A 12,261-nucleotide genomic window follows, 5' to 3' on the forward strand; every position below is an offset into this window, starting at 1 on the left:
TAGCCCAAAATTTAAGGTTCAAGTCAAAATTAATATATTTTCCGATGATGACAATTTTCCCATCCATTGCAATCATCATAATATTGGTGAAGAAGAACAATAAGACGGTTGATTCTCCAAAATTTAAAGAATATTTTATACACATTTCTCCATGTGTATTTTTATTTCTACTTTCACTGATCGTTGAATACATTGAAAGTATTCGGTTACCGAGAAGCCTTGCTACAAAGTGATTCAAACTATGATTTCACAGAATCACAGTATATAGATTTATTGAAAATATGATTAAATTTGATTAAATTTCCCAGGCAACAAAATTCAAATTATTCGAAAACACTCTCACATTTCTTTTACCGCTGAGAATGATTTCGTACACTATGCGTGTAAATAAAACCAATTAATAATCTATTTAAAATATGTTTTCAATTTTGTTTATCTAATCGAACAAGCAACCTCCAATTAATGTAGTAATTTTCGTGTTCGAAGTTGTTCTCTTTCTAGAAAGTTGTATAAAAACATTTCCTGAAAGTAGAATATTGTCAAAAGTATGATCGAACTAGTGCACCCGTGGCCGAGTGATTAGCGTCTCACATTATCATGCCGGTTGTTCGAGTTCGATTCCCGGGGGATTTTTCGTCAAAGAAATTTCCTTCGATTTGTACTGTGGTCACGCGTATTCTAGAGCTTGCCCCTCGGAATACATTCAAGACGTGTTATTTGGCTTTAGAAATCTCGACTAAGTATTAATAAATGACGCTAGTTAATGCAAACGTTGAGACGGCAAAAGTTCCACAGGGAACGTAAACGCCATTCAAGAAGAATGATCAAACTAAGGTGTTATCCGCCAACATTGATATCATATTCGACTTTTTAAATCGGATTGTGAAACTAAAGCTTAATGGGAATCAATCTGCAGCGATTTGTTAACTCAAAGCTGCCGTCATATTAGCTGTCTAATCGAAGCATCGGCAATAAAAACCGATTTTCCCCCCTTGTAACTTTAAGTGAAATCATATTGCCGCTCCGAAAAACAAAAAAAACAACATTGATATCGATGCGCACGGAAACAAGTGAAACATATAAAAAGTGGCAGAGACCAATCGAAAGGTATCATTCACTGGTGATCATCTCACCCCGTTAGTTACCAGTCACTGAAAATCAGTGGAGCGCAGTTCAATCAACGGTTGCATCGAAGATGAAGGTAAGACGGTCACAGTTTAATTATTTATGTAATTAAATATCGAAACTTTTTTTTTTGCAGGCGTTCGTAGTGCTGTCAGTGGCTCTGGCCATTGCATCCTGTGCGGCAGTTGATGAGTCCTCGAAGAAGCAAAAGCGCGGTCTCTGGGAGCTGGGAAATGATTTCAGCGGAATGGAATATGGACACCATCATGGTCATCACGAGATCCAGCATCTAACCCACACAGTCACCAAGAAGGTCCCAGTCCCGTATCCGGTTGAGGTTGAGAAGCATGTTCCAGTGCATGTGGATCGACCAGTTCCATACCCGGTGAAGGTTCCAGTTCATGTCGATCGTCCGTACCCAGTAGAAGTGAAGGTCCCATACCCAGTGCACGTTGAGAAGAAGGTTCACGTCGACCGTCCCGTTCCTTATCCAGTCGATCGTCCGGTGTATGTTGAAAAGAAAGTTCATGTCGATCGTCCCTATCCAGTTGAAGTGAAGGTCCCCTATCCGGTGGAAAAGAAGGTCTACATCGAAAAGAAGGTTCCAGTGCACGTCGATCGACCAGTTCCTTATCCAGTGTACGTCGAGAAGAAGGTTCATGTTGATCGTCCATACCCGGTTGAGGTGAAGGTGCCATACCCAGTTCATGTAGAAAAAAAGGTTCCAGTTCACGTTCCTTATCCAGTCGAAGTGAAGGTTCCATATCCAGTCGAGAAAAAGGTTTATGTGGAAAAGGAAGTTCCAGTTGAAGTTCCATACCCGGTCGAGGTTGTGAAGAAGGTACCAGTGCATGTTGACCGCCCAGTTCCATATCCAGTTGAAGTTGAAAAGAAGGTCCATGTTGATCGTCCATACCCAGTCGAGGTGAAAGTACCATACCCAGTTCACGTTGATCGCCCATACCCAGTGGAAGTCGAGAAGCGAGTTCCAGTGCACGTTGACCGTCCCGTTCCATACCCGGTTGAGGTTGAGAAGCGCGTTCCAGTTCATGTCGATCGTCCGGTTCCTTACCCAGTGGAAAAGAAGGTCCCAGTTTATGTTGAAAACAGAGTCCCAGTTCACGTCGATCGCCCAGTTCCATACCCAGTCGAGGTCGAGAAGCGTGTCCCAGTTCATGTGGATCGCCCGGTCCCATACCCAGTGAAGGTTCCAGTACATGTCGATCGACCAGTGTACGTCGAAAAGAAGGTACCAGTGCATATCGATCGGCCAGTACATGTTCCCTATCCGGTGGAAGTCCCAGTCGTTCAGAAGGAATACATTGAAGTGTCGAAAGCGCACGCAGTTCATGACGAGAAGCACGCTCCAGTGTATGTCAACGGACACCAGAAGCATTGGTGAATGATTTGTCGTTAATTGATTGTTGAATAAATTTGTAACATTAAAAGTGAATGGAAGACTGTCGATTTTTGAACTTTTCTTTCTATATATATATATATATATATATATATGTCGATCTCGGTTTGGCATGCAATGGCTGTATATATATATATATATATATATATATATATATATATATATACAGCCATTGCATGCCAAACCGATATAGTGCTTCTCAAATTTTCGTCAAAAGTGGTAATTTCGATCTTTATCGCAAAACAATAGAACCATTTTTTTTATTAGAATGTCCATTTCCATTTTAGGGTGGTCCGAAAAATATTTTTTTTCTAATTTTTCCCCAAAATTACTTTTTTTACGATTTAGATGATCAATATATCAAATTGAAGTCAATGAGCTAGTCTTTCATTCAAAAACGTGGAGCGCGCAAAAAATGGATTTTACTTTCGTAATTATTGATTGTAGTCGTTTTTTCTTGTTTTCATGGCATTGGACTAGAGGGCACTATATTTTTTATATTGTTTCTTGAAAGCTGAGGATTGTTTACATAACATATCACGATATTAGAGAGGCTTTTTTTCGTTTTCGAGATATGATTTTTATAGTTGACCGATGGTTCGAAAAAAACAATTTTCCCCCTTATTCCACTACAAAAATCATAACTTTTGAACTACTGGATTAATTCAGATATTCTACATAACAAATTGAGGCTTATGAGTTAGTTTTCTGTGAAACAATATTACACAATATTACAAAATTTGGATTTTCGTTTTTTTAAATATTGATTGAGTTAGTTTTTCATAGTTTTCTCGGTTGAAGAAAGAGAGCGCTATATTTTTTTTATATTTTTTATGGAAAGCTGAGATTTTTTTACATAATATATCCAGAGATGAGGGAGCTGTTATTTTTCGTTTTTCAGTTATTATTGCGACTATGCGACTAGAATCCAAACTTCTCACAAGTGTGATATTTGTTTCAAAGAAGATTAGCTTATTGACTTCAATTTAATATGTTGATCATCTAAATCGGTTCAGTAGTTCAAATATTATGAGTTTTTGGAAAAAAGTCATTTTTGGATAAAAGGGGAAAAACGATTTTTCGGACCACCCTAAAATGGAAATGGGCACCCTAATAAAAAAAAAAAAATACGAGTCTAATGTTTTGCGATAAAGAACAAAATTACCATATTTGACGAAAATCTGAGAACCACTATATCGGTTTGACATGGAATGACTGTTTATCTATTTTTTTTGAATTTATTCATTTAATGTAACGTTACATGACTGGAACAGTTACATTCACAGTCAAGTGGTTAGCTTCAGAGTTAGATTATTCGCATAATAGCTTAATGTTCAATTCTTATTCTCACCATGAGATTTTTTTCCGTTGAAAGCAATTTTTCGATAAAAACCTATGCTAAGAAAAAAAACGAAAGTTATAGTCAACATCCCAAATTTTCGAGCTCTATGAGTTTTCCCTGGTACATGTTGCCAGAATCCAGTTATAAATTAGTTGATAAATTCTGATTATGACTGAATCAGAATTTATCAACTAATTTATAACTGGATTCTGGCAACATGTACCAGGGAAAACTCATAGAGCTCGAAAATTCGGATTTCAAACTCAGAATTTCAGATTGACTTCAAATTAATATCTAGAGTTCAGATATTTGATTCATGATTTTGATATCTCGGTTTTCAAATTTAGATATATGCCTAATTCAAAAATATAAATTCACATTCAGAATTCCAGATTTGAACATATGATTCACATATTTCACATATTCATATTCACATATTCACATATTTATATTTCCTAATATCACAATTTCTCACAAATTTGGTCTTGGTTGAGGATTCCGATTTACAGATTACAAAACTTAATTTAAGATTCCAGAATCTTGTTGTTGTAGTCAAGATATTTTAGATTTTAGATTGATTGATATGTGATACAAGTACAGAACCAGATCCCTGTTCCAGACACGGATTTCGTATTGTGGGTTCCAATTCCAATTAAATTACTAGATTCAGCTTCTGGATTTCGATTCAATATTTGAATCTTGTGCTTTATACTTATTCAATTCAGAAATTCGGATTTTAAATTACAAACAAAGATTTCAGATCCAAATTTACATATGAAAGTTTCAACTTTTACCATCAGATTGCAGATTCTCAGCGAACGACATATAAGTGGTTCGGAAATCTTTTAGCTCGGATCATTTCATGATGGAAATGATGGATCGGAGTAACACTGGATCTTTTTTCTAGGTTAACCAGGTCAGGGTAGTGAGATGATTTTTTTGAATGTGAATGAATGAACGAAAAATGTTATTTACATGAAAAATACCTTCAAATGTTATGGTATGTTTTCTACTATAAATACAATCGAACCAAAACATCGCTCTCCTTTGACAGATTACTGTTTGGCAGCCTGTTTCGTTTGCAAATAAATTTGAGTGCATTTGAACAAAAATATAGAAAATATACAACCTAATGTTTCCAGCGCTTTATCAGATACAAAACAAACATTCAGGATAAAATGTGTTTAAAATAAAATTGTTCGCAATAAAATAAAAACAAAAACAATAAAAGAGCCTATTGTTATTATAACTAACTAGTTTTTGAGATGAAATCATTATTCTCGTTACCTAAAACAACATTCTACAATCAAACTATTACTTGTTAACGATGACTTAAAAAACATATTGTATTGGTAGGAAGGGCTGATGAGAAGTTTGGCCACCCCTGCTATAGCGGATATAGCATCAGATTTTTCATTTATAACGAGAGACTGACTAACATCTGTGAGCATGGATCAATTGGATCAGGATCATGGATCAGATGTTGAAACGGAGGAACTTGTATCAGAGGTGGAAGTGTTTAAGACGCAGATGAAGGACCAATTCCCTGACCTGAACTCCTAAATGCATTCAGGCATCTTGAACATTATTCTCAGATATTCTCTCGATGCATTTTATCCTAACATCGAGACGACGCTACGGATTTCGTGTGAACGAAGTTTCAACAAGCTTAGATTGATTGAAAATTATCTGCGTTCTAAAATAAGCCAAGGCCGACTCAATGGTTTGGCAATTCATTCGAACGAGAACGAATCGCTAAGACTGATTTTGAGGCAATTTTGGACCATTTTCCTTCAGCTAAAGTACGCGAGGCGAAGCAGGTAATGCTATTTCTAGCTAAATTCGATTCTAAATTCGAATAAACTGCTCAAAGTGAACTTTGATATAAGTGAGTAGTTTTCCTCATATTCATACAAAATATCAAAATCGCAAAACTAGTGAAAAACCGAAAAAAGTGGTACTTTTTGGGACGCCATTTTCATCGTTTGCCGGGTGCGCTGTCTACCCTCACTACGCCGCTGTTCGAAGATTCAAGTTCTATTTATTGATGGCAGTAAATTATTACGTTGCTGTTTTTGAGATCTCAATTTTTCATTTCTTTAAAATTTTTTGATTAACGATTTTTGTTGAAAAAAAACAGTATTTTTATTCAAATTTACGCCATTTTGGCCATTTTTCGAATTTCCAAAAACCGCTTTGTAACAATTTTAATAATTAATTTTACATGCTGAAAAAATCAGTCAGATCACTAGATTCTGAGATACACGTACCACTAGCTAGGAACTGTTGTTCCACGCGCTCAGCTGCCAACAGCCATCCAAAAAAAAAAAAAATATCTTTAAATATACCTTAACTAATCATCAAAATGTCTCTACACCTAACTTTAATTTCTACATCGGAAAAAAAATCTTGAAGAGTCGTTATTCTTCGACCTTTCAGAGTAGGGTCCCCTTCAATTTCGGAAAATTTTGGAACTCGGCCCAACGAGTGCCCGCGTTTGTACAGTCTTTCCTGTTAGGTTTTAGTAGTTCACAGAGACCGTATTGGATTCTTGCCATTTTGCTATTTAGTGTAATTTCATTCTTTTACTTCCAGATTATTACATTATTGAAACTTTTCATTATGGTGTGGTTCTAAAGAGAGCCTTTCAGTTTTATTGGTGAGTACTGATTGTTCACTCCATCAATGGTACAATTCAGTGATGATGGCAGAAGCATGGTAAATAATCGTTGGATGGTGCATATCACGATAAAAGGTGGAATGAGATATACTGAAAATTGCCCTCTGTGACCCTAGACGAGATGGCTACTGCTTTCAGTATGGATATTATAGTGAAAAGTTTATATGAAGGGTTAATGAATAGTTTCTCCGTTGGAATTTGCGTGTCAAACCAATTGAAAACGTAAATAAATGTGTGAACCCGAATTTATTTTTTTCTTGTCGTATAATTCTTCCCTGGGCGGAAACGAGCCTACAAAAAGACAGCTCCAATCAAACGATCCATTCTCGCCAGAGGATCCGATTTACACATTTGCCACTGCTGCTGTCGATGGGCAGTAGGGATGTTATTATTTTCTGGGATCCTTTCATTTGTGGTGAAATTGCTCCACGGCTCGAAATAGACTGACTGTTCTCCGTTCCCTTCCGTTTTTGTATTAAGAGCAATAGGCGTTTGAAATTGGGCATTTTTCATGATGCGGTCGATTTACGTTTTTCAATGTGTACCCCTAATATGTTCCCGAAAGACGTAATCCTACGTCAAAAAATGGTTATACAGCCATTCTATGCCAAACCGATATAGTGGTTCCCGGATTTCCGTGAAACGTGGTAGTTTTGTTTCTTATCGCAAAATATTACACCCGTATTTTTTATGTTTTTATCAGGGTGTCCATTTCCATTCTAGGGTGGTCCGAAAAATAATTTTTTTCTCTCTTTTCCTTTGAACTGCTGGACCGATTCCGATTTTCGGTATATCAAACTAAAGCCAATTAGCTAGTCAGTTTACGTGGCGTTGGACTAGAAGGCGGTATATATTTATATATATATGGTATATATGGTATATATATATATATATATATATATATATATATATATATATATATATATATATATATATATATAGCTCGAAAATTTGGGATGTTGACTATAACTTTCGTTTTTTTTCTTAGCATAGGTTTTTATCGAAAAATTGCTTTCAACGGAAAAAAATCTCATGGTGAGAATAAGAATTGAACATTAAGCTATTATGCGAATAATCTAACTCTGAAGCTAACCACTTGACTGTGAATGTAACTGTTCCAGTCATGTAACGTTACATTAAATGAATAAATTCAAAAAAAATAGATAAACAGTCATTCCATGTCAAACCGATATAGTGGTTCTCAGATTTTCGTCAAATATGGTAATTTTGTTCTTTATCGCAAAACATTAGACTCGTATTTTTTTTTTATTAGGGTGCCCATTTCCATTTTAGGGTGGTCCGAAAAATCGTTTTTCCCCTTTTATCCAAAAATGACTTTTTTCCAAAAACTCATAATATTTGAACTACTGAACCGATTTAGATGATCAACATATTAAATTGAAGTCAATAAGCTAATCTTCTTTGAAACAAATATCACACTTGTGAGAAGTTTGGATTCTAGTCGCATAGTCGCAATAATAACTGAAAAACGAAAAATAACAGCTCCCTCATCTCTGGATATATTATGTAAAAAAATCTCAGCTTTCCATAAAAAATATAAAAAAAATATAGCGCTCTCTTTCTTCAACCGAGAAAACTATGAAAAACTAACTCAATCAATATTTAAAAAAACGAAAATCCAAATTTTGTAATATTGTGTAATATTGTTTCACAGAAAACTAACTCATAAGCCTCAATTTGTTATGTAGAATATCTGAATTAATCCAGTAGTTCAAAAGTTATGATTTTTGTAGTGGAATAAGGGGGAAAATTGTTTTTTTCGAACCATCGGTCAACTATAAAAATCATATCTCGAAAACGAAAAAAAGCCTCTCTAATATCGTGATATGTTATGTAAACAATCCTCAGCTTTCAAGAAACAATATAAAAAATATAGTGCCCTCTAGTCCAATGCCATGAAAACAAGAAAAAACGACTACAATCAATAATTACGAAAGTAAAATCCATTTTTTGCGCGCTCCACGTTTTTGAATGAAAGACTAGCTCATTGACTTCAATTTGATATATTGATCATCTAAATCGTAAAAAAAGTAATTTTGGGGAAAAATTAGAAAAAAAATATTTTTCGGACCACCCTAAAATGGAAATGGACATTCTAATAAAAAAAATGGTTCTATTGTTTTGCGATAAAGATCGAAATTACCACTTTTGACGAAAATTTGAGAAGCACTATATCGGTTTGGCATGCAATGGCTGTATATATATATATATATATATATATATATATATATATATATATATATATATATATATATATATATATATATATATATATATATATATATATATATATATATATATATATACAGCCATTGCATGCCAAACCGAGATCGACGTATATATATATATATAGAAAGAAAAGTTCAAAAATCGACAGTCTTCCATTCACTTTTAATGTTACAAATTTATTCAACAATCAATTAACGACAAATCATTCACCAATGCTTCTGGTGTCCGTTGACATACACTGGAGCGTGCTTCTCGTCATGAACTGCGTGCGCTTTCGACACTTCAATGTATTCCTTCTGAACGACTGGGACTTCCACCGGATAGGGAACATGTACTGGCCGATCGATATGCACTGGTACCTTCTTTTCGACGTACACTGGTCGATCGACATGTACTGGAACCTTCACTGGGTATGGGACCGGGCGATCCACATGAACTGGGACACGCTTCTCGACCTCGACTGGGTATGGAACTGGGCGATCGACGTGAACTGGGACTCTGTTTTCAACATAAACTGGGACCTTCTTTTCCACTGGGTAAGGAACCGGACGATCGACATGAACTGGAACGCGCTTCTCAACCTCAACCGGGTATGGAACGGGACGGTCAACGTGCACTGGAACTCGCTTCTCGACTTCCACTGGGTATGGGCGATCAACGTGAACTGGGTATGGTACTTTCACCTCGACTGGGTATGGACGATCAACATGGACCTTCTTTTCAACTTCAACTGGATATGGAACTGGGCGGTCAACATGCACTGGTACCTTCTTCACAACCTCGACCGGGTATGGAACTTCAACTGGAACTTCCTTTTCCACATAAACCTTTTTCTCGACTGGATATGGAACCTTCACTTCGACTGGATAAGGAACGTGAACTGGAACCTTTTTTTCTACATGAACTGGGTATGGCACCTTCACCTCAACCGGGTATGGACGATCAACATGAACCTTCTTCTCGACGTACACTGGATAAGGAACTGGTCGATCGACGTGCACTGGAACCTTCTTTTCGATGTAGACCTTCTTTTCCACCGGATAGGGGACCTTCACTTCAACTGGATAGGGACGATCGACATGAACTTTCTTTTCAACATACACCGGACGATCGACTGGATAAGGAACGGGACGGTCGACGTGAACCTTCTTCTCAACGTGCACTGGGTATGGAACCTTCACTTCTACTGGGTACGGACGATCGACATGAACTGGAACCTTCACCGGGTATGGAACTGGTCGATCCACATGCACTGGAACATGCTTCTCAACCTCAACCGGATACGGGACTGGGACCTTCTTGGTGACTGTGTGGGTTAGATGCTGGATCTCGTGATGACCATGATGGTGTCCATATTCCATTCCGCTGAAATCATTTCCCAGCTCCCAGAGACCGCGCTTTTGCTTCTTCGAGGACTCATCAACTGCCGCACAGGATGCAATGGCCAGAGCCACTGACAGCACTACGAACGCCTGCAAAAAAAAAAGTTTCGATATTTAATTACATAAATAATTAAACTGTGACCGTCTTACCTTCATCTTCGATGCAACCGTTGATTGAACTGCGCTCCACTGATTTTCAGTGACTGGTAACTAACGGGGTGAGATGATCACCAGTGAATGATACCTTTCGATTGGTCTCTGCCACTTTTTATATGTTTCACTTGTTTCCGTGCGCATCGATATCAATGTTGTTTTTTTTTGTTTTTCGGAGCGGCAATATGATTTCACTTAAAGTTACAAGGGGGGAAAATCGGTTTTTATTGCCGATGCTTCGATTAGACAGCTAATATGACGGCAGCTTTGAGTTAACAAATCGCTGCAGATTGATTCCCATTAAGCTTTAGTTTCACAATCCGATTTAAAAAGTCGAATATGATATCAATGTTGGCGGATAACACCTTAGTTTGATCATTCTTCTTGAATGGCGTTTACGTTCCCTGTGGAACTTTTGCCGTCTCAACGTTTGCATTAACTAGCGTCATTTATTAATACTTAGTCGAGATTTCTAAAGCCAAATAACACGTCTTGAATGTATTCCGAGGGGCAAGCTCTAGAATACGCGTGACCACAGTACAAATCGAAGGAAATTTCTTTGACGAAAAATCCCCCGGGAATCGAACTCGAACAACCGGCATGATAATGTGAGACGCTAATCACTCGGCCACGAGTGCACTAGTTCGATCATACTTTTGACAATATTCTACTTTCAGGAAATGTTTTTATACAACTTTCTAGAAAGAGAACAACTTCGAACACGAAAATTACTACATTAATTGGTGGTTGCTTGTTCGATTAGATAAACAAAATTGAAAACATATTTTAAATAGATTATTAATTGGTTTTATTTACACGCATAGTGTACGAAATCATTCTCAGCGGTAAAAGAAATGTGAGAGTGTTTTCGAATAATTTGAATTTTGTTGCCTGGGAAATTTAATCAAATTTAATCATATTTTCAATAAATCTATATACTGTGATTCTGTGAAATCATAGTTTGAATCACTTTGTAGCAAGGTTTCTCAGTAACCGAATACTTTCAATGTATTCTACGATCAGTGAAAGTAGAAATAAAAATATACATGGAGAAATGTGTATAAAATATTCTTTAAATTTTGGGGAATCAACCGTCTTATTGTTCTTCTTCACCAATATTATGATGATTGCAATGGATGGGAAAATTGTCATCAGCGGAAAATATATTAATTTTGACTTGAACCTTAAATTTTGGGCTATATCTATTAGGTGTGCAAATAATTTCACGCTGTTTCATTACTTCGCTGTATTTTCTTGTGAAAAAATTTGTTACAAATGAATCATATTAAATATTGCCCATCGCGAGCTAGTTAAGTAGCTAATAAAAATAATAAAACAATCTCTTCATATTCAAAAACGATACAAACCATTGTTACAACAAGCAACTGAACAGAAACCAATCGAATATAAACGAATTTTCATGCCAACTCGTCTTAGGAGTTGGCAGCACCTTCTCAGATAGCAGTGCAACGTTGTGAGGGTCATTTAAGCATCTTTGCAATACTTGAAATATTAAAAAAAAATTAGACTTCTTTTTAAAAAGGGCCAAAGCTTTTTTACAAAAAATTATGACTCAAAAATCATAACACCTTATTGGTCAAAAAATGAAATGTGAAAAAATGTTTTAATTTTCATAAAAATTTCGAAAAAAATTACACTGAAAAAAAATGGTTTAAAAATTTGAAATTCATTTTTCTCAACATTTTTTTTCTTTAATTCTCAAAAAAATTATATGAATAGTCCTTACAATTTCAACAAGTTATCCATAAATCGGAAGATTGGTCATTTCACAGCGAAAAAGTTTTTCTAAGAGGAACTTTTCCATGTTTTCTTCGAAAAAATTACAACTAATTCTAATTTTGCTGAAAGTCAAGATAGTGATGTGTATTCGACAAAGTTTTAGATCTTATGA

General features: G+C 36.0%; 3 protein-coding genes across 5 annotated transcripts in view; 2 read left to right on the forward strand and 1 right to left on the reverse strand.

The window, feature by feature from the left end:
* LOC129779694 (high affinity cGMP-specific 3',5'-cyclic phosphodiesterase 9A) overlaps nt 1–12,261 on the forward strand; it is a 446,325-nt gene that overhangs the window by 337,135 nt on the left and 96,929 nt on the right. The window lies entirely within an intron of this gene.
* On the forward strand, nt 1,196–2,527 carry LOC129774530 (uncharacterized). The gene is made up of 2 exons (XM_055778279.1): nt 1,196–1,201; nt 1,262–2,527. The coding sequence occupies exons 1-2, from the start codon at nt 1,196–1,198 to the stop codon at nt 2,525–2,527; spliced, it is 1,272 nt and encodes a 423-aa protein (XP_055634254.1).
* LOC129774531 (uncharacterized) lies at nt 9,021–10,352 on the reverse strand. Its single transcript, XM_055778280.1, has 2 exons — nt 10,347–10,352; nt 9,021–10,286 (listed from the first exon to the last, which is right to left on the reverse strand). The coding sequence occupies exons 1-2, from the start codon at nt 10,350–10,352 to the stop codon at nt 9,021–9,023; spliced, it is 1,272 nt and encodes a 423-aa protein (XP_055634255.1).

This window comes from Toxorhynchites rutilus, chromosome 3 (genome assembly GCF_029784135.1).
Source record: "Toxorhynchites rutilus septentrionalis strain SRP chromosome 3, ASM2978413v1, whole genome shotgun sequence".
In the NCBI taxonomy this organism is placed as follows: Eukaryota; Metazoa; Arthropoda; class Insecta; order Diptera; family Culicidae; genus Toxorhynchites; species Toxorhynchites rutilus.